The sequence below is a fragment of the Colobus angolensis genome, unplaced genomic scaffold, assembly GCF_000951035.1.
Source record: "Colobus angolensis palliatus isolate OR3802 unplaced genomic scaffold, Cang.pa_1.0 Scaffold245, whole genome shotgun sequence".
Classification (NCBI taxonomy): Eukaryota; Metazoa; Chordata; class Mammalia; order Primates; family Cercopithecidae; genus Colobus; species Colobus angolensis.
Window position 1 is genome coordinate 2307153 of NW_012115655.1, and position 26458 is coordinate 2333610.

Consider the following 26458-nt stretch of genomic DNA (forward strand, 5'->3'; position numbering starts at 1 on the left):
CCGCCTCGGCCTCTCAAAGTGCTGGGATTGCTGGCATGAGCTATCGCACCTGGCCTCCCCTTCTCTTTTCTTTTTTTTCTTTTTTTTTTTTTTTGAGACGGAGTCTCGCTCTGTCGCCCAGGCTGGAGTGCACTGGCGCAATCTCGGCTCACTGCAACGTCTGCCTCCTGAGTTCAAGCGATTCTCCTGCCTCAGCCTCCCAAGTAACTGGGATTACATACAGGCATGTGCCACCATGCCTGGCTAATTTTTGTATTTTTAGTAAAGATGGGGTTTTGCCGTGTTGGCCAGGCTGGTCTCGAACTCTGACCTCAAGCAATCTACCCACCTCGGCCTCCCAAAGTGCTGGGATTATAGGTGTGAGCCACCGCGCACAGCCTGTCATCTTAAGTTATTTGAGAAATGGAGGAAAGATAAACATTTTCAGCATTGAGGGCGTCGTGGATGGTTCATGGAAGTAAAGTACCTACTGCTAGTCTGGCCTTGAGCTGTGAGGGGGGCAGCATGGCAACCAGGTCATTAACTGTGTGGCTCCCTGCTGCATGTCATACATGGTCCTCCCTCTGGGCCTTCCACCTATAGCACTCTTCTTCCCCTGTCTCCTCCAGATTCAAATTCTCCTGCCCTCTGGGTTAAGCTTTTCCATGAGAACTGTCATGGCACTCTTATCTCTTATTTTATCCTTTTTGTTGTTGTTCTTGTTGAGATGGAGCCTGGCTTTGTCACCCAGGCTGCGGTACAGTGGTGTGACCTTGGCTCACTGCAACTTCTGCCTCCCGGGTTCAAACGGTTCTCCTGCTTCAGCCTCACAAATAGCTGGGACTACTAGTGTGTGCCATGACACCCGGCTAATTTTTGTATTTTAAGTAGAGATGGGGCTGGTCACAAACTCCTGACCTCAAGTGATCCGCCCACCTTGGCCTCCCAAAGTGCTGGGATTACAGGCATGAGCCACCGAGCCTGGCTTATTTTATCTTTATATCCTGACACCTGTGTGGCACTGAGCAGATGTCTATCCAGTGAACACATGTGCTGCTCCTATGGTTCCAACCACTTCCTGGATTGCAGTATATTTCCGTGAACTGTCCACTGAACCAAGTCTCTCTGAGAACAAGGCAGGCTCTGGGTCTGATGTTTCTTTTTTTTTTTTTTTTTTGAGACGGAGTCTTGCTCTGTCGCCCAGGCTGGAGTGCAGTGGCCGGATCTCAGCTCACTGCAAGCTCCGCCTCCCGGGTTTACGCCATTCTCTCGCCTCAGCCTCCCGAGTAGCTGGGACTACAGGCGCCCGCCACCTCGCCCAGCTAATTTTTTGTATTTTTTTAGTAGAGACGGGGTTTCACCGTGTTAGCCAGGATGGTCTCAATCTCCTGACCTCGTGATCTGCCCATCTCGGCCTCCCAAAGTGCTGGGATTACAGGCTTGAGCCACCACGCCCGGCCATGGGTATGCTGTTTCACGAGATTCCTACAATAGCAAGCTCAGGACCTAAAACCCACTGGGCCCTCAGCCAAAGCATTTTATTTTATTTTATTTTATCTTATTTTATTTTATTTATTTATTTTTTTGAGAGAGAGAGTCTTGCTCTGTCGCCCAGGCTGGAGTGCAGTGGCGCGATCTTGGCTCACTGCAAGCTCCGCCTCCCAGGTTCACTCCATTCTCCTGCCTCAGCCTCCTGAGTAGCTGGGACTACAGGCGCCTGCTACTGCACCCGGCTAATTTTGTGTGTGTGTTTTTAGTAGAGATGGGGCTTCACCATGTTAGCCAGGATGGTCTCGATCTCCTGACTCGTGATCTGCTCACTTTGGCCTCCCAAAGTGCTGGGATTACAGGCCTGAGCCACCGTGCCCAGCCAGCCAAAGCATTTTAATTGGATGAACAATGAATGATAAACAGATTTATTTGCTCTGCCCTTAAAAATGTATATGTAATTAGAAATAGTGTGTGGATCCTGCTAAAGACTGACAATATAACTAGCTTTTATTATATGCCTGAATCATGCCTGGCATTGGATCCCATTTGCCAGGATGAGACAAAGGCTTGGAGAAATTAAGAAACTTCTGTAAGATAAGAGGGCCAATAAGTGGTAGAACTGGAATTTGAGCCCATATTTATTTGACTCCATTTGGGGTGTAAGTGTGTGTGTGTGAGTAAGTGCTATGTAACCCCCAGCCATTCAGCTCCATGGTGGGAGAGTGAGTCCTGTCTGAGGTTCCCCAAAGCTGCCGAAGATCAGCTGATTGTTTTGAGTCAGCAGAACCTTGGTGGCCTGTTGATGACCCCCAGAAAGAGAGGAAATGTGTAGTGTGGAGCTGTGTGGTGGGGCCTGCCAGGGGACCGGGGAGGTAGGGACTCAGCAGCAATTTTCCCACCCACAAACAGACCCTTTCCAAAGCAGGCTGTGCCATGTGGTCCACATATTCCCTTTTCCTTTGAGCCCTGTGGGGCTGCCAACTTGCAGTATCCTGTGGCCAGCCTGGCTGGTGGGTCTGAGCTACCTCTCTGTCCCTTCTTTCTAGCCTATGCTTTCTACACTTTCTGCCATGGTGGGCCTGAGTAGGATGATTTGGGCTGCTTTCCGAGGGTCACTGTGGTGTTGGGAATGATGGAGGAGCCAGAGCTGGATGGGAGCTGGGAGGGCAGGCTCGGCCTGTGAACTTGGCTGTGAGTCCAAAAATGTGAGCATCACAAGGAGCCAAGCACATTCCCGGCTCTGGGCAGAAACTGCTCTAAGAACAACGGGGGCTGGGCGCGGTGGCTCACGCCTGTAATGCCAGCACTTGGGGAGGCCAAGGTGAGTGGATCACCTGAGGTCAGGAGTTCAAGACCACCCTGGCCAACATGATGAAACCCTGTCTCTACTAAAAATGCAAAAATCAGTCGGGTATGGTGGCGAGTGCCTGTAATCCCAGCTACTCAGGAGGCTGAGGCAGGAGAATCACTTGAACCTGGGAGGTGGAGGTTGCAGTGGGCTGAGATTGTACCACTGGACCCCAGTCTGGGTGACAGAGTGAGACTCCGTCTCAAACAAACAAACAAACAAAAAACAAAGAACAAGTGGGGACTGAACTTCCCAACCTCCTCCTTGCTGTCTTCCCTCTGCTCAGAGCTCCCGGCATGTGTCATCTTGCCCCTGGTCACATCTTCCCATCTCTATACTCCTGGCATATTTGACAGTCTGAGGGTCCTCAAACTTTCCCACTCCCCTTCCCAGCCCCAACTGTAGTTACTGCCTGACTTCTTGCCTTACCACATTCCCCAGGCCACACTACATGCCCCATGACCACATTCCACACCCTTCATGCCTCACATCATTGTCCTCCAGCACCCACTCGCCACACAGAACCACATTACCTCTGTTATTATATAGGAAAGAATGTGAAATACAGTGGAAAGAGTATGGATTTTGGAGTTAGACAAGCCTGGGGTGAAATTCCAGCTCTGACATCTACTAGTCCTGTGACCTTGGACAAGTTACTGAATGTATCTCAGTTTCCTTATTCATGAAATGAAGATCATATTGTCTGCCCACTGAGGCTGATGTGAAGATTATAGGTTCTAACTATAGGAAGATAAGGTGGTGTAATAGGTAAGAATGCAGACGTTAGAGTCAGGCTGACCAGGATTCAAATTCCAGCATGAGTTTAGGATAATTACTGAACCTATTGAGCCTAGTTTCCCCAGTGTACCTGTGTTATAGCATTGTTGCAGTAAATGAAATTATATAAGTAAAGTGTTTAGCATAGTGCTTGGCCCATAATACTCATTTGTGCTCAATAAATGACAGCAAATTTTTTTTTTTTTTTTTTTTTTTTTGAGACAGGGTCTTGCTCTGTCACCCAAGCTGGAGTACAGTGGCGCAATCATAGCTCACAGCAGCCTCGAACTCCTAGGCTGAAGCGATCGTCCCACCTCAGCCTTCCAAGTAGCTGGGACCACAGGCACACACCACCATGCTTGACTAATTTTTGTATTTGTTTTGTTTTGTAGAGACGGTGCCTTGCTATGTTGACCAGGCAGGTCTCAAAACTCCTAGCCTCAAGCAATCCTCCTGCCTCAGCCTCCCAAAGTGCTGAGATTACCAGCGTGAGAAAGAGCAATTGTTACTGTTAATTATCATAATGGCATGTGCAAAATGTTCAGTAAATGCCTTCTTCCTTTCTCTTTTCTTTTTCTTTTTTTTGTTTTGAGATGGAGTCTCTGTTGCCCAGGCTGGAGCACAGTGGCGCAATCTCAGCTCACTGCAACCTCCACCTGCCAGGTTCAAGCGATTCACCTGCCTTAGCCTCCTGAGTAGCTGGGATTACAGGTGCACACCACCACACACAGCTAATTTTTGTATTTTTAGTAGAGATGGGGTTTTGCCAAGTTGGCCAGGCTGGTCTCAAACTCCTCACTTCAGGGTGATCTGCCCGCCTCGGCCTCTCAAAGTGCTGGGATTGCTGGCATGAGCTATCGCACCTGGCCTCCCCTTCTCTTTTCTTTTTTTTCTTTTTTTTTTTTTTTGAGACGGAGTCTCGCTCTGTCGCCCAGGCTGGAGTGCAGTGGCCGGATCTCAGCTCACTGCAAGCTCCGCCTCCCGGGTTTACGCCATTCTCCTGCCTCAGCCTCCCAAGTAGCTGGGACTACTCAGCCTCCCAAGTAGCCTGCCACCTCGCCCGGCTAGTTTTTTGTATTTTTTAGTAGAGACGGGGTTTCACCGTGTTAGTCAGGATGGTCTCGATCTCCTGACCTCGTGATCCTCCTGTCTTGGCCTCCCAAAGTGCTGGGATTACAGGCTTGAGCCACCGCACCCAGCCTCCCTTCTCTTTTCTAATTTTCTTAAATTCTTTGTCCACACCTCCCACAACAATGTTAGGATTCCCACTTAAGAAAGGAAAGACAGTTATAGTTGTATGCTTTTTTCCAATTAGGGGTCAGAGAAAAAGAGAAAGTCTAGCCCAGGAGAGTCATGTTGGGGATGGGTAGAGCACTCTGGAGATTTTAGGGCATGGCATAGGGGACAGTGATGTGTCAGCTGTAATTTGCAATCACCTGATGACTGAGAGGATGCCCCAGGAAGGCATCTGGCCTAGGCAGGGCTGGTATCTTCCTGGTGGTGCTAAAGAGCTGTCCCTGGGTCTCCCCAACCTTTGCTTTCATTTGAACAGTCTTGTGCTGGTGATTTGATTCCCAGTTTAGGATGGAGGAGCACCTGAGAGTTGGGATTTGAGGATCCTCCATTTCCATCCTAGAAGGTTCTCTGTGACCATCCCCTTTTCTCTGCAGAGTGGTGAAGGAGGAGATCTCGGATGACAATGCCAAGCTACCATGCTTCAATGGCCGGGTGGTGTCCTGGGTAAGGAGCCCTCAGCCTTCCATCCACCTGCATCCCTGTGCTGGGCTGGACGAGGGAAAGGCATCATTGAGATTGTAGCTGGTGGTTTTAAGCTTCAGTATCTGAATCTTTCTTTAGTTTTCTAAATGAACTGCTTCTCACCCCAGATTCTGTAACCTTGATGAAAAGTGAGAAATTGGTGGGAAAGGGGAAGAGGGAGAGACAGAAACACAGTGGAGATAGCAACGTTTCCTATGCCTTTCAGACACTTGCCTCAGGTTGCCTTCTGCCACCTGCTCATCTCTGCCTTAGACCACTGAGCCTTGTTCTTTGTCCCCACTCCACTTCACCACCCCATGCCTTCCAGCCACCCCATCAATAGCAGGAAGTGGCAGAGGGGCCACTGTTCATCTCAGCCACCCTTGCACAGCCCTGTCTTTTCTCCCTCAATATTTCCTGCTTCCTTCCTCTTAGGCCTTCATGCCTTGCCGGAAGCCAACAATCCCCTTCTCCTTGGTGCTCCTCTAACATACTACTCACTCAGTTTCTCCCCTTCAGCTGGTGTCAGCTGAGGGCTCACACCCGGACCCAGCCCCTTTCTGTGCTGACAACCCATCGGAGCTGCCACCACCTATGGAGCGCACGGGAGGCATCGGGGACTCCCGACCCCCATCCTTCCAGTGAGTGTGACCTGAGGGTGGGGAGGGCAGCATCAGCTCAGCCCAGGGCTGGGGGAGGGAGCCCCCAGCCTGCCCCCTCCCCCATCAAGTCTCTTCCCTGCAGCCCTCATGCTGGTGGGGGCAGCCAGGAGAACCTGGACAATGACACAGAGACGGACTCCTTGGTGTCTGCCCAGCGAGAGCGGCCACGCCGGAGGGATGGCCCAGAGCATGGTATATCTTCCTGAACATGGACACCATCTGCACCTCACACCCTCCCCACAGTTTCCACCCAGCTACCCACCTCCTTGCCCTACTTCCTGAGCTCAGGATGTACCTGGCCCCGGTGCAGCCCCTGGCTTACCTCTCTCCCTCCTTCACTCCTGCACTGGGCACTATGTAAACCCAACTGCTTCCATCCCCTGCAGCAACTCGGCTAAATGGAACTGCGAAGGGGGAGCGGCGGCGAGAACCAGGGGGTTATGATAGCTCATCCACCCTTATGAGCAGCGAGCTGGAGACCACCAGCTTCTTTGACTCAGATGAGGATGACTCCACCAGCAGGTGGGGCTTGAGTTTCATGGGGATTGTGGGGCAGGTGACCCTGGAGGAGCCCTAAACCCTGAGGATGCGGGGCCGCTGGGAGGCTTATGGGCTTTCTGTTGGGGACCCAGGCCCTGCAGTGCCTCTCATGGGGGCAGGGCTGGGCCAGCCTGGTGGGGAACGACTGTGGGCCCCACAGGTTCAGCAGCTCCACAGAACAGAGCAGCGCCTCACGCCTGATGAGAAGACACAAGCGGCGGCGGCGGAAGCAGAAGGTTTCTCGGATTGAGCGGGTATGGGGTCTGGGAGGCTAGGGATGGGTGGAGGCAGATTGTGAGCCCGTCCTAGGCAGGGCCAAGGCTTGTTCTTCCTTAGATCCCATCCCCTTAGTGCAATGTTTAGAACCTTGGGGCAGGGGACAACACCGAGGACTCACCTTGAGGAGGAGCCAAGTGGGAATGAATTCCTGCCACCCCTGCCTGCTGCTCAGGGCCTCTGTCTATTTCAGTCCTCGTCCTTCAGCAGCATCACGGACTCCACCATGTCACTCAACATCATCACGGTCACTCTCAACATGGGTGAGTCTGAGGAAATAGCACTCTAAAGCACCTGCTATATGCCAGACACTGGGCAGACTTGAGGAGTTCAGAGAGGCACAGAATATGTTCCCTGCCCTCAGGGAGCTCTCTTTCATAAATATCAGCTGATACATAAACTGATCATTTTAGTGTCTCACCATCAGAGCTATGACAGAGATAAGCACAGAGAGTTGTGGAAGCAGAAAATGGCATCAGGGAAGGCTTCCTGGAGGAAGTAATTTCTGAGTGCCCACTCCTTCACATCTCTCAGCCATTGCATCCTTGCTCTCTGATTTCTGCCCTAGGTACTCTCTTTACGAGGCGGCTGGATATAGTAAAAGGAGCCCAACTTTGGGATTTAAATCTGAGTTTGATTCCTGGCTCTGCCAGTTACTGGCTTAGGAAAGTCATCTTCTAGGTTCACTAAACCTCAGTTGCCTGCTGTGTAAAATGGGACTGAGTCCCTACCTTATAGCCAGCAAGGATTCCACGGAAGCATGTTGAGCATGCTAAGTGCAGTGCCTGATTCAGGATCAGTAAATGTCAGTTCAGTTCCTGTCCCTTTCTATTTTCTAATGGGCTGGGAATGCGGGTAGGAACCTTTCTCCCCCTTAAGGTCTTAAATTGCTCTCTATAGAAAAATATAACTTCTTGGGCATCTCCATTGTGGGCCAAAGCAACGAGCGTGGTGATGGCGGCATCTACATTGGCTCTATCATGAAGGGTGGGGCCGTGGCTGCTGACGGACGCATCGAGCCGGGAGATATGCTGTTACAGGTATCAGTGCCCATCCTCGGCAGTGGTGTGGATAGAGAGCCGGGAGGTGTCCTACCATCTGCACCCTGCTCATTCAGAGGCCCCTTCTTGGTTGAGGGAAGACTCCCTGGCCTACCAACTTGAGTTCCCCTTTCATCCTCCCCAACACAGCTATTTATCCCACTCCTGGTCCTTTCCCAGGTAAACGAGATCAACTTTGAGAACATGAGTAATGACGATGCAGTCCGGGTACTGCGGGAGATTGTGCACAAACCGGGGTATGGATGGAATGGGGCACTGGGCAAGGGGCTTGGTCTGGCCTGTATACATCCTGCCTTCACAGGACACCCTTGTTTTCAGGCCCATCACCCTGACTGTAGCCAAGTGCTGGGACCCAAGTCCACGTGGTTGCTTCACATTGCCCAGGAGTAAGTGGATGGGAGACTCAGTCCTAAAGCTGGTGCTTACATACATGAGCACTGTCTCTCCTTTCTTCTCTCACCCAGAACCCCCACATCTATCCTGTTGGGCCCAGCAGTGGGCAGGGTGGGTAGCCCATGACTCCTCATCCTCCCTGCAGGCGAGCCCATCCGGCCCATTGACCCTGCAGCCTGGGTCTCCCACACTGCAGCCATGACCGGCACCTTCCCTGCATACGGCATGAGCCCCTCCCTGAGCACCATCACCTCCACCAGCTCCTCCATCACCAGTTCCATCCCTGACACAGAGCGTGAGTGTCCAACCCTGTATCCTGGGCCCAGCAGACAGGGCCAGGTGGGGGGACTGATGAGGGTCCATGTGGAGACTCTTGCTTGAGCATCAGAGAGGGCCGGAGATGGGGTTCGGCTCATTCTAGCAACCCCACACTGCAACTCCCCCACAGCGGGCACTCCAACCCTCACTAAACAGTGTTTGCTTCTGAACCTATATGAGCACCCAGGGCGCCTCAGTTTCCTCTTATAAAATGGGACTCACGAAATAAACTACCAGGTTCCTGTGGGTTTAATGAGAGGATCTAAGTGAAGCACCACTGCGATGTGTGGTGTAAAGTAAGCATTCAGTAAACGGCAGCCATTTCGATTATCATCACATGCACATTGCACACTGTGCCAAGCACCTGCATTTATATTATTTAATCCTTTCTTCAAATAGCCTTGTAAAGTAGATATGAAAATCCCCATTTTTTACAGAAGGGGAAACTGAGGGTTCAAGAAATCAGTAATTTTCCCAGCATTGGTCCCATAATTACTAGGTGGTAGAGCTAGAATGCAAACTCTTGTTTACCAAACTCCAAAGCCCCTTTCTGCCTCACCATTCTGCCTCCCACCCCCAGGCCTAGACGACTTCCACTTGTCCATCCACAGTGACATGGCTGCCATCGTAAAAGCCATGGCCTCCCCTGAATCAGGGTTGGAGGTCCGTGACCGCATGTGGCTCAAGATTACCATCCCTAATGCTTTCATCGGTGAGAGAGCCCCATGGTGGGATGCAGGGTGGGTGGGGAGTGATGGGGCAGGGCAGGCCGCAGGGCCCAGGACTTCCCTTGGACCCTTCCTGTGAGCTGGAGCCAGCCCCAGCCTCAGCTTCTGTGAGGCCAGATGAGTCCAAGTCAGATGGGCCTCCCCATCAACTGGCAGCCTTGCCCCCAGGCTCAGATGTAGTGGACTGGCTGTACCACAATGTGGAAGGCTTCACGGACCGGAGGGAGGCCCGCAAGTATGCCAGCAACCTGCTGAAAGCTGGCTTCATCCGCCATACCGTCAACAAGATCACCTTCTCCGAGCAGTGCTACTACATCTTCGGCGACCTCTGCGGCAGTATGTGCTCCTTCACCTTCTTGCCCTGTCTCCTGGCTGTGAGTGGGGAGGTAGCCAGGGAGGTGGCAGCAGACTCTGGGGAACCCAAATTGGGGGACAGCAGAGCAAGGGGCCCAACTCAAGGCCTGAGAGTTCTGTGGTGGAAGAAGAGTCCAATCTAGCCTCTTCACCTGGCCCACATCTCCCTCTTGGGCCTGGCATTTTCTAAGTGCTCTGCCTGGTACCATGCTGACTGTTCCTAAAGCATCATCTTACTCAATCCTCACAACCTCCCAGAGGCCCAGCTCAGGAGGATAGCGCCAGAACAGGCCTTTTCCTTCTCACTGGTCAAGGTCTCTGCTAGGGGTGTTGCAGGCTTAAAGGGAAGAATTGGAGGCCTAAGTAGCCCCAAGGAGCACATAGTAATTCCCTCAAAACAACAGCCTGGAGGCTCACGTCGCCACCAGCTCTGGGCAACAGCTGACACAGACCACTGCTTTCCTCCACCACCACTCCCCATGCTGGCTGCTGGCCTCTTGACAGGTTGATGGCTTGGCTGCAGGCTCCACAGGCAGCCTCAGAGCCCTGTGTCCTGACTTCTCTCCTGGAAGGTTGGGCTGGCCCTCCTTAGGGCTGGAGGAATGTCTCATCTTAATAGGGTGGGTGGCCTCAAGGGCAGTCGTAGCTCTCTTGGGGCTCTGGGACCTGGTACTGATAGTGTGTGAGCAGAGGGTGTCCCAGGCAGGTATTCAGTTCTGGTGGCCCCTTATACTCTCTTCAAGGTAGTTCCAACAATGGTGGGAGCAGCCTTGCCCTTAAGGAATGTATAATTTCTGTGGGGGTGCCAGGGTCCGTGAGATGAGTTGTTGGAGTGAGACAGAGCTGTGAAGAGGCAGGCCTGGCCGGGAACGGGGTGGAGAGCACTGGGGGAGGCACCTAAGTTGTTCTTTCCTGCTGGCCCCTTCCCACCCTACTCACCCTCCCCAGCAGCACCAGGAAAGTGTAATCAGGGCCAAGTACCTTCTATATAGGGAATCTCTGGCAGGCCCTGCACTCATTCTAGGCTTTTAGTGGGTATTTAGTTCTAGGTGAGGGGGTGGGTAAAACTTTACCTAAATTTCCCAAACTGCTCCTTGCTCCTAAAGAATGACCTCATCTGAGAAGGTAAGGAGAAACTAAGCTACTCTTAGCTTCTGTTCTGATTAGTTTAGGCTGAGCTGAAGGTAGTATTCGCTATTGTGCTTCATGAACTTCAGGTGCGACATACCTGGTGGCTGTCTGGTATTTCAGCCTTCCAAATTCTCCAACCTTGCACCAGCTGAGTGAACAGAAGAGAAAATGGCCACATAAGAGTTTTGCAGGCCGGGTGCAGTGGCTCACGCCTGTAATCCCAGCCCTTTGGGAGGCTGAGGTGGGCAGATCACCTGAGGTTAGGAGTTGGAGACCAGCCTGGCCAACATGGTGAAACCTTGTCTCTACTAAAAATAATAATAAAAAAAAATTAGCCAGGTGTGGTGGTGCGACCCTGTCAGGAGGCTGAGGCAGGAGAATCGCTTGAACCGGGGAGGAGGAGGTTGCGGTGAGCTGAAACTGCACCACTGTACTCTAGCCTTGGCCATAGAACGAGACTGCCTCTCAAAGAGTTTTGCCGCTTCTAGCTCACTGAGGCCAGCAGAGAAAGTGCAAAAGCTTGGCAAGGGCCTTCAAGGGATTGGGAGGTACGGCTTTGGCTGAGAATGATGACTCGGGGGTCTTCCTGAGGCGGGTCTCCCCGGAGCTGGCTCTGGTGGTGGCAAAGCAGGTCTGCAGAAGGGGCAGCTCTCTGGTCTGTGCCTCCTCTCATGCTAGCCAGAAACTACCACGGTCTCTGTCATTCAGAGCCCACCTGACCTAGGCTAGGGACCTCTCTCTGGAAAGACCTAGCTCCATCTGGCCCTTCCCTCCACAGACATGGCCAACCTGTCTCTCCACGATCACGATGGCTCCAGTGGCGCCTCTGACCAGGACACACTGGCCCCTTTGCCGCACCCGGGGGCCGCCCCTTGGCCCATGGCTTTCCCGTACCAGTACCCGCCACCCCCGCACCCCTACAACCCGCACCCGGGCTTCCCGGAGCTGGGCTACAGCTACGGCGGGGGCAGCGCCAGCAGTCAGCACAGCGAAGGTAAGGTAAAGGGGCCGTGGAGGAAGTCTATAGGTGGGCCTCAGGCTTCCCCCGCCCACTCAGCCTGCCCCGCGCTGGCCCTGTTTGCCTCCTACAGGCAGTCGGAGCAGTGGCTCCAACCGTAGCGGCAGCGATCGGAGGAAAGAGAAAGACCCGAAGGCCGGGGACTCCAAGTCGGGGGGCAGCGGCAGCGAATCGGACCACACGACACGCAGCAGCCTGCGGGGGCCGCGGGAGCGGGCGCCCAGCGAGCGCTCAGGCCCGGCCGCCAGCGAGCACAGCCACCGCAGCCACCATTCACTGGCCAGCAGCCTTCGCAGCCACCACACACACCCGAGCTACGGTCCTCCCGGAGTGCCCCCTCTCTACGGCCCCCCTATGCTGATGATGCCCCCGCCGCCCGCGGCCATGGGGCCCCCAGGAGCCCCTCCGGGCCGCGACCTGGCTTCAGTGCCCCCGGAACTGACCGCCAGCAGACAGTCCTTCCGCATGGCCATGGGAAACCCCAGTGAGTTCTTTGTGGATGTGATGTGAGCAGGGCCCCTCCCTCACCTCCATTCCGCTCCCACCCCAGCCGGCTGCGTTCCTCTCTCCATCCGTCCGTCTTTTTTACTTTGTCTGGTACCTGAAAGGGAAATAAACGGAACTAAATCCAGGTGCGCTAACTGCTGGCAGGGTGCTGCGAGGGTGGGGTGCACCTACCGATTGGCTCTGCAGCCCCCTAACCTGCCTCTGGCCCCAGTTCCTTTCCTCTGCCCACTAACAGCTGCGCAGGACTTCTCAGGACCCTTTTTGTCCCTGGGACCAGACTTGGTGCTGCCCCTTACTCCCCTCTGCAAACCTCCTTTTGGGAGTTGACCCCAGCAATGTCCTTGGTGGCATGCTCACTCCCTCATTCTCTCCTTTCCCCTTTAGCTCCCTTTCACCATTCATTCAGCTACATCATCCCTCTATTAACCCCACCCCATCAGGCACGTGTGCAAACCTCTTGACTTTACCCCACATTACTGACACCAAAATATATTTGCTTCATCTGCCCCTACTAACTGTTCCCCTGCCTGCTGCCTCAGCCCTGCAACCTAAAGCTGTAGTCGCCTCCAGTAGCCATCTGTGCCATCCCTGCCTCTGCCCAGGATCAGAGGCCCAGAGGGCCCCCTCAGTTGCCTGAGGGGCTAGTGCCTTCCAGGGAGCATCTCTGCTCTACCCCTGTCCAATGCCTGCCCTGCGTGCTGGTTCCTTCAGACCCCTAACCCTACTAACCAGCAGGCTCTTCTCACCTCCAGGCCTGAAACATTTCTTTTCTTTCTTTTTTCCTCCTCCAATTTTCCCTGGGCCTGGAGCAGCCAAGAATTTCGGGCTGTTTGACTTTCTGTGAGCCCCCAGCGAGGGGAGGCCCAACCTCCGAGGAGACCGGGAACCCTGCTTCAGCAGCCCCTCAGGGCTTCCTAAGGATGTCCAACCCCCACACCCACACGTTAACATATTGAGTCACTAGGCTTCTGGGGAGGGCCCAGCTTCACCCATGCATGTGAGACTCTCCTCCTTTCCAGAGAGAATCGGACTGCACCACATGTGGCAGCCTGCGGGGTGGTGGGGTGCAAGTTGGGGGGGTGCCTCTTTAGCTCTTTATCTTTCTCACTCATGCATGCATACACGCACAGAGACACAAGCACAGGTGACTATGCAAGTTCACTAAAGCCTCAGGGCTGGTCCCTGCCCAAAGGGCTGGACCCTCCCAATCCTCTCCTAGGTTGTAGGGCTGGTCCCCTGACACCCTTCTCCCCATCCTGGTAGCCCTCAAACCTCGCACACATGTCCCCGGCATTTTCTCACCTGGATAAAGCCTGTAAGCTGGGTCTCAGGCTGGGCTCAGCAGAGGACTCACCCTGCGCTGACAGACAATTCCCACCCACACACACAACCTCCCCCGTTTTCACATTCACCATGACACCCCAGAGCAAGGACACAGGAGCCCACAGGCCGGTTGAGGTTGGACAAGGAGACTATCAGGACTTCCAGACAGAGTACCAGGTTTTATTTTTCACCTTATTCTCCACTTTAAACAAATCATGACTTTCTCTTTAAGCCTTTGCTATAAATTCTCCTGGCTGTCCTGGGCTTCCATATTTTGGGGGCTGGGGTGTCAAAAGTGAGATGAAGTCCTTAGCTCCAGGTTTTGGGATAAACCAAGGTAGTACTTCCTTGGAGAGTTGCGGTGGCTCACGTCTGTAATCCCAGCACTTTGGGAAGCTGAGGCAGGTGGATCACTTGAGGTCAGGAGTTCGAGACCAGCCTGGCCAACATAGTGAAACCCCATCTTGACTAAAAATACAAAAATTAGATTGGTGTTTTGGCACCTGCCTGTAATCTCAGCTACTCAGGAGGCTGAGGCACAAGAATCGCTTGAATCCAGGAAGCAAGTGGAGGTTGCAGTGAATTGAGATCGCACTCCAGCCTGGGTGACAGAGTGAGATTCTGTATCAAAAGCAAACAAACAAAAACAATACTTCCTGGGATTCTGGTGCACAGAGAGCTTTGTTGGAAGTGTGACTCAGTCTTGCCTGCCTTCTGGGAGCTCTAGGATTGTTCCCAACCCAGTCTGTGGCTTCAAGCCACCCACCAGTTTCATGTACTTTTCTCTCTGACTCTGTCTTGTCCAACTCTCTTGAGAATTTCTCCACGATTGCTCGTGCCTGTCAGTATCAGTGCTTCCATCGTTCCGTCATTGATTCACTTCTCTTTCCTTTCTCTTTACTCCCAAAATGGAGTCATTCATCCTGATGTCCTCAATTGCTGCTGATATGCTGGTGATTCCCAAATACATAGCTCCAACCTCAACTTCCTCCAGACTTTAGATCTGTATTGGTATTACCTAGTGGACATCTCTATGGACAGTTCATATAGACTCAACTCATCTGCCCAACCAAGTATGTTCCTCCTGAATTCCTATCCTGGTTACCTTCATCACAATCTACATAGGCTCACCAGCTAGAAACATTTATGAGCTTACATTCCTTCTTCCCGTATCTTACTCATCAGCATATCATATTCATTTCACTCCAACAATCTGTCTTGAATGTGGCCCTCCCTCTCCCCTCTCTCTTTAATTCATTGGAGCATGGGATTTGGAGTCAGGTGGTTTTGGGTTTGAATTCCAGCTCTACTATTTTTGGTTGTGTGATAGGAGAGTTATTTAACCTCTCTGAGCCTCAGTTCCCTCGTATGTAAAATGATGATAATAATACCTACCTCACAGGGTTGTTGTGAGGATTTAAATTAGATATTGTACGAAAAGTGCCTAGCACAGTGCCTGGCACACAGTAGAGTAGGTGCTCAATAAATGGTAGCTATTATTATTATTATTATTTTATCATTATTATTATTTACTCTAAATTGGTAGCAGTTTAGGGTATTTTTGGAAGATAAAGTTTTTGCAAAGGTAGGAGTGAAGCCTTGAGTGCTGGTTCAAAAATTAAAAGTGCCTGTATTCAGTCAGTTAATGACTTCAGACCTTGACTATGATTTGAGAGGGGTCAGATCTTCATCCTGCCACATCGTGGCTTCTGGCCAGAGGCTGGGAAGGACTGTAACATTTGCAACCAGATCTGCCCTTTCTCGCCCTTCCTTCCTTCCTCCCATGACAGGCACAGTCCTGCCCAAGGAAGGCAGCAGTTTATCTCTGCAAGAACCAAGCAGGCCTTTCATGTTTGAGGGTTGGCTCTGTCTCCTCAGCTTGGATGTAAAGATTCTGTTTATCAAGGGATTTCAAATCCCGTGTCAAACTAAATTCAACTCTTCGAACATCTTCTAAGCAACATATATGCCTGTCACTAGAAGGCATGCACAATCGCATAGGTATAGCTAAGGAGAACATCGGCTCATTCATGAAAAGCTGTAGCTGACCCCGAGGAAGAGTGTACAGTCATGGACATATTTGTGAAAAGGTTTAGTTTCTTCCCAAGTAGTCTCCTCTTTCCTCCCCACTCCTCTCCTTGGGTCTTGATCCCTTGGAAAAAGCTCATGTCCGGAATACATGAGAAAAGCTTAGGAGAATCAGAGGTAGTGTTAGAAAGCAATAAATTCAGTACAAACACTTCTGCCAAGTTGTATTTATTTGTGTGCAAAGTAAGGACAGCCAGTCCTGGGACTCTGGAGACAGAAAAGGCCTACAGCAATCCCAGGCTTAACAGATGTGCTTCTACAAATGGCATTAATATTCCAAAACTCTCCAAAACACAAACAGGAACAGGAGGAAGTGCAGGGACTACAACTCCCAGAGCGCTCAGTGAAAAGAAAAAAAAAAATGAGGCGGGTAGAGCGGTGTATGCTGGAATGTGTATTTCTGGTAGGGCCGGCTAGGGCCACGCCTACCCCTTCCTGAGGCGGGGACGGTTTCTCGAAAGCAGTCGGTAGTTGTAGTTTTGCTAAACCTAGAGAGCTTCAAATTGCAAGCAAGGAGGCCGCGAGGCCTGACGGGATTTGCAGTCGGCGCGAGAGGCGGGCGCGCACGCGCAGCCGGGACCGGGGCGGGGCCGCGGCACTGCGGTGAAAGCCGAGGCAGCGGGCAGACGAGCAGGGGGCGGGCGGACATCTTGGGATCCGGAGAGTGGCCGGGCCGGCAGAGAAGGGCGCTCGGGACACCAGGTGAGCCGGGGATCTGGCCTTACGGCGTGGGGGAGGACGCCGCGGGTCGTCTGCTTCGCCGCCCAGCTTTGTCCTGCCGTGCGCTGACCCGGCGGAAAGCTGCCCACACCCGGGAGTGGCTTCAGCCTTCAGACCCGGGAGCTAGCTGACGGTGGGGCGGGGGCGCCCGGGGCGAGGTTGCAGGGCTGGCGGGGAGCGGTGCCCTCCACCTGACCCGCCTGGCGCCTCCCATGAGAGGGATACCGCCTGAAATTCTCCCAGAGCAGGAACGCTGCGCAGCGCCCCCTCCCTAGGATAGTGCCAACCCCCTACCCCTCCGCGCAAGGACAATTTCCTCGTCTCGTAGGACAGTGACACCCCCTTGTTCCGCCTCCTTGCACCGTGACAGATCTCACACCATGCGGCGCCCCCTCCTCTCACTTCAGTGACATCCCACGGCTTTTCTTCCTTAGACCTGTGACAGCCCCCGCGCCCCATGGCACCATCTTTTCCCACGATATCTCCCCAAGGCGAAAAGCCCACCACCCCCTCATTACTCTGCACCTGAACCCCAAGCAGGCTCTGTCTCCCCAGCTTTCCCTTATTTACTACCGTCAATTTCCCCCTGGAAACCCTTACCTTTAGGTGCACTCCACCAGCCCAGTTTGCTGCTGTGGGCTCACCTAGGGACGCTGCCTGGCTGTCACTGCCGGTCTTTCCCCTTAACTAAATGTTCCATTCCTGCCCAAGGCCCCACCTCTGGTTCTCGGGTGCCCTTCCCTACCTACCACTCGATACCTGTGATTCTTTGCCCCAGGCTCTACCTCCATTTTGCGTCTCCTCTGCCAGCCTGTTTGGGACTGAGGAATGGGATGAGTCCACCACCTTGAGAGGCCGCTCACCCTCTGGAAGACCTTGACAGCCACAGGAAAAGGCTTTCTTTTCCAGTTTAGAAAAGTCTTCTAAAGTACTCCCTGTGAAATTAATACCAGGGCTAATCCAGGAAATCTAAAAGCAAATTAATGCCTTTTCTCAAGCAGTCTAAATTAATTTGACCCAAATAATTTGGATAATTCAGGCATCCTGAAATCCCTGCCTCTTGTTTATAGGCACCCAGGCCAGAAATGAGTTACTTGATGGGCCTGGAATCACAATTTCAGATGGAAGGATTTCTTAATTTTATGAGCCTGCACTACCCCCACCCCCCAGTCCTTAATTTTATTGCATTCCAGAGCTTTTTGAAAGGGGGGTGGTAGTCAGAAATAACTGTAATAAGCAGCTTAGGTGATGAAAGTGTAGTCTGCCAGCACTAGGACCTTCCTCCTTTGCCCTTTGCCTTCTTATTCCACTGCCTGGAAGAGGTTAAGCCACACTCCCAGGTCCACATTAGGGCCTAAGGGCTCCGTTCTCTTCTCCTCACACCCTTTCTTGGAATGTTTGAATTCTGTGAATTAGAGTGCCGGAAGTTCAGGCCCTGCGACCTTCTCTGAAGGGTAGTGGAGCCCGAGAGACTGGATGCTCTAAAGGTTATGCCTGGGGGCCCCAGGCCTGAACCAACTGGAGTAATTCCTACCGCCATTCCTGCAGCCGCAGGCAGGCAGGCAGGCAGGCAGGCCTTAGTGACTCACTGGCGGGAGCCTGAGAGTCTGCACAGGAGGGAGCCGAAAAGGATCATTCCTGAGCTCAGTGCTGGGGAGAGGGGGCGGGGTTGCTGATGCTCAGCCCCAGGAAAGGGAGGGTCAAAATGGCCTTAGAGTCCTGAGCCTAATCTCTCTCAGTTTCTTTCTTCCATCCAGTGTGGAATAAACAGGAACTGGAGCCTAGCTGAGGGGAGGGGCATGTCTGGGAGGGCTGCAGGGTCACTTGCTAAAGGGTTGAGTCAGGAAAAAAGCTCCAGTGATCTGCACAGCTCCACAGGGGATGTTGGCAGGGATTCTGAGGTCTTCTTTTACCCCGCCCCCGCCTGTCCTAGGTCTGTTCTCAGAGCAATGGGCCGCGGAGACTGATCTGCCGCCATGATTGGAGGCTTATTCATCTATAATCACAAGGGGGAGGTGCTCATCTCCCGAGTCTACCGAGATGACATCGGGTGAGTCCTCTGGCGGAGCCAGCTGTGTCCCACCACTCCAGCCCCCCAGCCCCAGCATGTAGGATTATGTCTGTTCCCACCAGAGGCTTGACTTGGGCCACCCTGACCCCTGGCTGCACCCTGGAAGCTCAGCTAGTGTAGCCTGGCTCCCATTAGGTCTGGTGGTATTCACCCGGCGGCCAGCCTGCTGGCCCCTAGGTGGGACCTGTGGAATGGCATGGTCCCACAGCTTTAGGAATGCCTGCCCTTCCTGCATCCTGTTTCTCTATACAGGCCTGGTTGCTGGAGATGAGTGCCTTTGCCCAGGCTGGTGAATTTCTTCTTTGAGGAGAAGGAGAAATATCTCTAGTGGGTGGGGTTAGTGGCCAGGCTGGAGACACTAATCCATCTAAGCCTTGCTCTGAGAAGCCCTTCCCATATCAAGCGCCTTCACTGGATTCTATTGAAAGCCTCTCCAGGCTACCCAATCCTCTCCTGCTCCCTTTCTCAGGAGTCAGGCTGCTGACTCAGCTGTCTTCAGTTCCTCTGGGCCATTCCTGGGGGAGAGGCTGGGAGGGAGCGTGAGGCACTCTCTGGGTCACTGAGAAAGGGCAGGGAGGCCATGCTACCCTCTCTGATTTATCAGAGTAGACCCAGAGCGGCTCCATATCCTGGGCCTTCACACAGAGCCACAGCCTGCCTTCTCATTCTGCGCCCCCTTGCACACCCTGGACCTATCCTAGCCTCCGAGGCGCTAATGAGATTAGGCTCCTCTGGTTCCTGCCGCCTGTTTTTCTTCCTCAGAGAGCTTGAGATAAAGTCACAGAATGGGCCTGTGGCAGTGCTCCTCGTTTGGCTCCCTGGCTGATGGGCTGGCCTGGCCCTTGCGGGTGTTTGTCCATTGGCTGGTGGTGTGGCATGAGCTAGAGCTGCAGCTGTGGCAAGGCCTGGCCTGCCTGAACCTGGCTGGCTACACCCGCACCCCCGGCCCCCCTCCTGCGTTGGATGGACTAGGCAAGCCAAGGCCAGGTCACACGCCGCCTTGCCTGTCTTGTCTGCTTCCACCTCACGGTGTGTGCTGCCCTCCTGGTGTGTTGTGTGTCTAACCCTCTCTCTCGTTGCTGTCACTCTCCTCTTCTTGCTGGCGTCATTTCTCTCATCCCATCTCATTGACTGCCGTAGCAATAGGTAAGCGGCCTCTCAAGCTGCTGCCCAGGTACAGGTGGGTGGGGGCCCTGCCCCCATCATTGTTTTCCTGCATCCTTTTTCATTCCCTGAACTTGCTCTGGAGTTGGATCCCGGGCAAGAATGGGTAGCACAGTTCCATGGCCCCTTGGTACTTCCTCCTTTGTGACTTCTGAAACCATGTTGGCTTTGTCTAACATCTGGAGGAGTCGGCCCTCCCCACTGGTGGGATCACTAGCGGGAGGACTGTAGAAGCAGTGTCTCTTTCTGTCTTGGACCTGGGAGCTTACAGGGAAGCTAGATAAAGCTGGGAAATTAGGGCCAGCCCTGGGAGTCAAGAATATCTGTCTCTAAACCTGATGAACCTCACTTTATTAAGGTTACATCGGCCTTAATAGTTGACTTCCCTATTTCTTGTGGCCTTTAGACACTAGCCCAGCTCAGGCACTCTTCCCATGCCTCCACAGGGAGTCATAAGAAGGGAACCACCCCAGTGGTTTAGGCATTGGCTTTCTTTAGATTGTGTGTCAGACTTCTGCAGAAAGGTGGGTGGAGCTATTAGCAGCTGTGGTTGATCCTTGTGGGGTAAGGTTCGCCTGGGTGCTGAGCAGGCCCTATGCACCCTTTTCCCTCAGGAGGAACGCAGTGGATGCCTTTCGGGTCAATGTTATCCATGCCCGGCAGCAGGTGCGCAGCCCCGTCACCAACATTGCTCGCACCAGCTTCTTCCACGTTAAGCGGTCCAACATTTGGCTGGCAGCAGTCACCAAGCAGAATGTCAACGCTGCCATGGTCTTCGAATTCCTCTATAAGATGTGTGACGTGATGGCTGCCTACTTTGGCAAGATCAGCGAGGAAAACATCAAGAACAATTTTGTACTCATATATGAGCTGCTGGATGGTGAGGCTGGTGGGCTGGCAGGGCAGGGGGCCTAGGGTGGGAAAGAACCAGGCTGGGCCTAGCCTGAAAGTGGGTGTAGGTCCGAGGCTCTGGTACACTCTGAACTTTCCTTCCTGAGTATCTGGTCTCTTGGGCTAGGATCTCTATGCCCCTCAGAAGGCCAGTTCACATCTAAACCTAAAGGCTGGTCTGAAATAGAACACAGAAATAGGCCAGCAGGTGGGGAGGGGAAGTTTTGGTCTTCCAAGGGGCTAGGAACCTGACTCAGGTTTGGTGCTGAGCCTCCTGTATTCATCCTCTTTCCTTTGTGGCTTGGCCCTTACTTCACTGACCACCCAGTTTTCCATCTCAGCAGCTGCTTCAGAGCCTAGGGGAGAGTAAGATACTACAGGCCCCTGGGGGTGCACTGTTATCTCTGTTTCTCTGTAGAGTGTGATCTAAGGGAAGGTGAATCCTTCCACCTTCCCATTGTTGATTTTCTGGAGAAAACAGCTCAAAGCCTCTTGATTTGCCACCCACTGGCCATGTGACTCTTCTATTGATTTCTTTTTTTTTTTTTTTTTTTGAGACAGGGTCTTACTGTTGTCGCCTATGCTGAGTGCAGTGGTGTAATCGCAGCTCACTGAAGCCTTGACCTCCCAGGCTCAAGCAATCCTCCAGCCTTAGCCTCCTGAGTAGCTGGGACCACAGGCACATGCCACCATGCTTGGCTCATTTTTACTATTTTTTGTAGAGCTGGGTCTCACTATGTTGCCCAGGCTGGTCTTGAACTCCTGGGCTCAAGTGATTCTCCCACATTGGCCTCCCAAAGTGTTGGGATTATAGGCATAAGCCACTGCGCCTGGCCTTGATTTCTCTATTTGAAAAACTCAAACATTTGAATTGTTTTCCTATAAAGCAGAAATCACAGAATAAATGCTACAAAGCTAGAAGACTTTGTTGCAGATGATCCCACATGGTCTTTGGGAGTTGTGCCAGTCAGACATGTGTAGGTCCAAGTAGGGACTGGAATGAGAAGGTTTGTCCAGGGGCTGACGGTTCCCTTCTTTTTCAGAGATTCTAGACTTTGGCTATCCACAGAATTCCGAGACAGGCGCGCTGAAAACCTTCATCACGCAGCAGGGCATCAAGAGTCAGGTACTTGAATTGTGCAGACTCTAGTCAGGGTGCAGGCCAATCTCCCTTCATCTCAGCTGGCCCCTGAGCCTTGTCTGAGCTGACTCATAAGCCCTCCCATAACAGGAAGTGCTGGCCTGAGCCTCCTGCCATGATTGCAGGCCTATTTTGCTCTGTGTGGTCCTCCCACTGCAGGAGCAGCCAATTCAGCATCTCTGTTACCAGGAATACAGCTCAAGCAGTTTCCTTTTGCACTGAGGACTGGGGGAGGAGGCCTGGTCTTGAGGCCTGGTGTTCCTCAGGAAGAGAGAGCTTGGGCCCTCTCCTATAGGATCCAAACCTCATAGCTTTCTCCTCCTTTTCTGCCTCCCTTGCTGCTTCATGTGGGCACCTCGTTGGCCCTGCGGCCTCCAGCATCAGGTAAGCCCTTCCCTTAGCTTCCGCCCTTGCCGCTTTGCTTTGTTTCTCCAGGCCCTGCCCTTTGGGGCTTCTAGGGGAAAATGGATTACAGGTGGGGACTAGAAGGGATGGGGAATGAGGGTGGAGTGGGGATAGAGACAGGATGATTAAAGGGAGAAGGGAGTGAGGCCCTTGCTGTTTGTTTCTGCTCCCATGCAGACAAAAGAAGAGCAGTCACAGATCACCAGCCAGGTGACTGGGCAGATTGGCTGGCGGCGAGAGGGTATCAAGTATCGCCGGAATGAGCTCTTCCTGGATGTGCTGGAGAGTGTGAACCTGCTCATGTCCCCACAAGGTGAGGTCCCTCTCATGACAAAGCTGGAGGGGCCCCAGGGCAGGATCCTGGGCCTGCCTGCCTGACTCTGTTGCTCCCCATTTATCTGTTCCATCACCAGGGCAGGTGCTGAGTGCCCATGTGTCGGGCCGGGTGGTGATGAAGAGCTACCTGAGTGGCATGCCTGAATGCAAGTTTGGGATGAATGACAAGATTGTTATTGAAAAGCAGGGCAAAGGCACAGCTGATGAAACAAGCAAGAGGTGCCTGAGGCAGGAGAGCTGGTGGGAAAGGGTGTCCCTTGGAGGGCTCAGTGGGGTCTAGTGAACCACAAGTTTCTTCTGGATTTCATTCCTACTGTAATTGCAAACTCTGTTCCTGACGGTAAGCCTGGCTGTTCGCTCTTGACATTAGTACTAAGAGAGATGAGGGGATTGTCCTCAGAGCAAGCCCCTTTGTTTGGTCCCTAGGACCAAGGCCTCTTCTGTATATACTGACAGCCTCCTCTGCCCAGTGTGCCTGAAACACCCAGGTCCTGAGCAGCAGGGCCCCCAAGAGATGAGTTTACAAGGTTTTCCTCTCATCCCAAGCTCTGGGGCAGACCTCCGAGTCAGAAAGCTGCATTCTAGCAGCTTTTCATAGTCTCTGGTGCCAGCCTAGGGGGGAGTGGTCTCCCAGCATGACACCTGTCATTCTTCTGTACCAATGAGACCTCCTCTTGTGCCCCTGCTTGCAGTGGAAAGCAATCAATTGCCATTGATGACTGCACCTTCCATCAGTGTGTACGACTCAGCAAGTTTGACTCTGAACGCAGCATCAGCTTTATCCCGCCAGATGGAGAGTTTGAGCTTATGAGGTGCCACTGGGGTGTGAGGAGGCAGCCAGTGCTGCTGGCAGGTTGGGGAGAGGAAGTGGGTCAGCTCTTTGGTAACCTTGCTTCCCATCCCATAAGGTATCGCACAACCAAGGACATCATCCTTCCCTTCCGAGTGATCCCGCTAGTGCGAGAAGTGGGACGCACCAAACTGGAGGTCAAGGTGGTCATCAAGTCCAACTTTAAACCCTCACTGCTGGCTCAGAAGATTGAGGTGAGGACAAGGGGCTCAGGGAGGAGGAGGAACTTGTCCCTAGGAATAAAGGCAGCTGATGTCACAGCTTGACAGAGCTCCCTGACAGGTGTGTCACTTCTAGGTGAGGATCCCAACTCCACTGAACACAAGTGGGGTGCAGGTGATCTGCATGAAGGGGAAGGCCAAGTACAAGGCCAGCGAGAATGCCATCGTGTGGAAGTGAGTCTTCATTAGGCCACAGCAGGTTCAAGATCCCCAGTGTACTCTCTTGTTTTCACCTTTGATCCTTCTGAATGAGGGGTGGGGGAGTGTGCCTGTTTGCTTTTCTAGGAGCCTCTGCTTGTACTGTCAGCCTTTATACCTCCATGTGAGTATGTACATGCCTGCATTTGGGTTCATGCACGTGCTTATTTTTTAAGATGTTTTGGCATTTCCCTGCTTGCCTTTGTAATGTATCTGTGAAGCAGACAAAGCAAAGATAGCATGCCCAAGTGTCTAGGCAGAAACTGCATCCTGTTGTCCTAAAGAAGTAGACCCAAGCTTCCATAGCAAGTGGTTAGCAGGGTCCTGACCACTTCTCCTTGTTCTGGCACCTCCTGCAAGCTCCTGGGCGTGCTCCTTTCTTAAAATGGGCAACTGCCCTTGAAACTCCTCCAAGCTACAATGGGCTGCCCGTTGTCCCTGTGTTCCTAGGATCAAGCGCATGGCAGGCATGAAGGAATCGCAGATCAGCGCAGAGATTGAGCTTCTGCCTACCAACGACAAGAAGAAATGGGCTCGACCCCCCATTTCCATGAACTTTGAGGTATGGCAGAGGAGGGGCCTAGAGTCATGCCAGGGAAAGCTCTTAGAGATCATTCCGATAAACCGCTGCACCTTAGAGGTGAGGAAACTGAGGCCTTTAGAAAGAAGAACTGGCTTTAATTCATAGATCCATTCTTCCCCTTTCAAGCCTCTTAGTAGAAGTTACTATTCATAGTGAGGCAAATCTTTTACTTCTCTTAGCTTGTCCTAACACAGTTCTTTTTTTTTTTTTTTTTTTTGAGACGGAGTATCACTCTGTCGCCCAAGCTGGAGTGCGGTGGCTGGATCTCGGCTTACTGCAAGCTCCACCTCCCGGGTTCACACCATTCTCCTGCCTCAGCCTCCTGAGTAGCTGGGACTACAGGCGCCTGCCACCTCACCCGGCTAGTTTTTTTGTATTTTTTAGTAGAGACGGGGTTTCACTGTGTTAGCCAGGATGGTCTCGATCTCCTGACCTCGTGATCCACCCGCCTCGGCCTCCCAAAGTGCTGGGATTACAGGCTTGAGCCACCGCGCCCGGCCGTCCTAACACAGTTCTTTCGAAAAACTTAGATTGTTTAAATGCCAGGTAAGACACAAAGTTTACTTACAGACAGGATAATGGGCTGACTTTGCTTTGCGCATGTTAGACATAATTTTCTCCACCTTATTTTTAAGTTCATAATATTGAGCAGGATAAGTATGTTCTAAAGCAGTTCGTTGGTTGCTGTCTCCTGCTGATGAACTAATTCCGGGTGTCACCAGCAGGGCTTTCTTCTTCACTCACCTCTTAGAGGGTCCCTTACCACCCCAGCTTCTTTAAGGACCCCAGCCATTCAAACACCTGTAGTAGAGATGAAGTAGGGCAGGGCAACGGGACTTCCCAGAGGAGAGCAGCTGTAAGAGGAAGGCCACATTTCTAACAAGCTGTCCTTGCCCAGGTGCCATTTGCGCCCTCTGGCCTCAAGGTGCGCTACTTGAAGGTATTTGAACCGAAGCTGAACTACAGCGACCATGATGTCATCAAATGGGTGCGCTACATTGGCCGCAGCGGCATATATGAAACTCGCTGCTAGCTTCCATTAGGCAGCTAGCCCACCTCCCTACCCACCCTCTTCCACAGGTCCAGGTGCCGCTCCCTCTCCCACCACACATCAGTGTCTCCTCCCTCCTGCTTTGCTGCCTTCCCTTTGCACCAGCCCCTGAGTCTAGGTCTGGGCCAAGCACATTGCAAGTGGGACTGGTGGAGTAGCCCCTGGGCTCCCTGGACAGGGAAGTTCTGAGGCTCCTGCTCTCCCCTCCACCTGTCTGTCCTGGCCTAGTGCCAGGCTCTGAGTTCTGTGACCAAAGCCAGGTGGGTTCCCTTTCCTTCCCACACCTGTGGCCGCACCTCTGGAGTGGGAGGGTTGGTTGCACCCCTCACCTCAGAGCTCCCCCAAAGGCCAGTAACGGATCCCCAGCCCTCAGTCCCTACTCTGCTTTGGGATAGTGTGAGCTTCATTTTGTACACGTGTGACTTCGTCCAGTTATAAACCCAATAAACTCTGTAGAGTGGAGTTGCTGGCTAAGTGTTGATGTCGGAGCTACATGGGGAGGGAACTGGTGTTGCTCTCTCTGCAGTTTTCTGTTCTGAATACTCTAAAGGCTCTTTCCTTGTCTTGTCCCAGTTAGGTGTCTCCTGGGCCATCCAAGCCCTTATCCTTGTGGGTTTTGGGCCCAGGTTTCCTGGCTCCTCTAAGAAAGCCTCAAGGGCAAGCAGACCCAGCAGGCCCCAGTACCCTGGGGGTAGATCTTTCTCTAGCTCCTTTTTATTCCCCCTGGTCCTCGGACTCCTAGGCTCAAGAGATTTTACCTGCCTCAGCCTCTGGAGTAGCTGGGATTACAAGCACGTGCCACCACAGCACCCAGCTCTTTCTCTAATTCTTAGGCAGACGTTTTCTAATTAGATTAAGTATAGATTAAGTCAAGTTTACATTTGGTCTTATAGCCATCTTAAGAAACTGACCTTTTAATTCCATCATTTACCCAGGCTTCCCAAATCTTGCTGAGTGGGTGGTAGGAGGAAAGATTTGCAAGCAGAATAATATAATGGACTGGGTGCGGTGGCTCACACTGTAACCCCAGCGCTTTGGGAGGCCGAGGTGGGTGGATCACCTGAAGTCAGGAATT

The 26458-nt window shown here is 52.7% G+C and overlaps 2 protein-coding genes across 8 annotated transcripts in view; both read left to right on the forward strand.

The window, feature by feature from the left end:
- Positions 1 to 14005, forward strand: part of DVL3 (dishevelled segment polarity protein 3) — a 17489-nt gene extending 3484 nt beyond the window's left edge. The window contains exons 2-16 of one of the 4 annotated variants that reach the window (XM_011945849.1): positions 5266 to 5335; positions 5873 to 5994; positions 6098 to 6207; positions 6402 to 6537; positions 6716 to 6809; positions 7025 to 7094; positions 7732 to 7871; positions 8052 to 8128; positions 8211 to 8278; positions 8431 to 8580; positions 9184 to 9315; positions 9500 to 9667; positions 11595 to 11810; positions 11908 to 12318; positions 13154 to 14005. In XM_011945849.1, coding sequence (XP_011801239.1) covers positions 5266 to 5335; positions 5873 to 5994; positions 6098 to 6207; positions 6402 to 6537; positions 6716 to 6809; positions 7025 to 7094; positions 7732 to 7871; positions 8052 to 8128; positions 8211 to 8278; positions 8431 to 8580; positions 9184 to 9315; positions 9500 to 9667; positions 11595 to 11810; positions 11908 to 12318; positions 13154 to 13185 — 1996 coding nt within the window. In that variant the 3' untranslated portion in view covers positions 13186 to 14005. Of the gene's footprint in view, positions 1 to 5265; positions 5336 to 5872; positions 5995 to 6097; positions 6208 to 6401; positions 6538 to 6715; positions 6810 to 7024; positions 7095 to 7731; positions 7872 to 8051; positions 8129 to 8210; positions 8279 to 8430; positions 8581 to 9183; positions 9316 to 9499; positions 9668 to 11594; positions 11811 to 11907; positions 12536 to 13153 lie in introns of those variants that run through there. The other 3 variants (XM_011945850.1, XM_011945851.1, XM_011945852.1) reach the window with 3 other exon arrangements.
- Positions 14006 to 16183: 2178 nt separating this feature from the next.
- AP2M1 (adaptor-related protein complex 2, mu 1 subunit) lies at positions 16184 to 25845 on the forward strand. 4 transcript variants are annotated; one of them, XM_011945844.1, is made up of 13 exons: positions 16350 to 16454; positions 18406 to 18522; positions 19684 to 19689; positions 20322 to 20587; positions 21642 to 21724; positions 22118 to 22123; positions 22322 to 22457; positions 22558 to 22699; positions 23173 to 23292; positions 23389 to 23524; positions 23628 to 23725; positions 24200 to 24311; positions 25231 to 25845. In XM_011945844.1, the coding sequence occupies exons 2-13, from the start codon at positions 18449 to 18451 to the stop codon at positions 25363 to 25365; spliced, it is 1314 nt and encodes a 437-aa protein (XP_011801234.1). In that variant the 5' UTR covers positions 16350 to 16454; positions 18406 to 18448; the 3' UTR covers positions 25366 to 25845. The 4 variants fall into 4 exon arrangements, with proteins under 4 accessions (XP_011801235.1, XP_011801236.1, XP_011801234.1 ...); XM_011945845.1 differs by lacking the exon at positions 19684 to 19689 and having other exon boundaries at positions 16184 to 16454; XM_011945847.1 differs by lacking the exons at positions 19684 to 19689; positions 22118 to 22123 and having other exon boundaries at positions 20322 to 20394; positions 20434 to 20587.
- The last annotated feature ends 613 nt before the right edge of the window (positions 25846 to 26458 follow it).

Bases quoted from the DNA above. Each gene is read 5' to 3' on its own strand.
- AP2M1 (XM_011945844.1), top strand. From the start codon at position 18,449: ATGATTGGAGGCTTATTCATCTATAATCACAAGGGGGAGGTGCTCATC. The intron at 22,700-23,172 runs GTGCCTGAGGCA...CCCTGCTTGCAG, and splicing joins GCTGATGAAACAAGCAAGAG to TGGAAAGCAATCAATTGCCA. The intron at 23,293-23,388 runs GTGCCACTGGGG...CCATCCCATAAG, and splicing joins GGAGAGTTTGAGCTTATGAG to GTATCGCACAACCAAGGACA.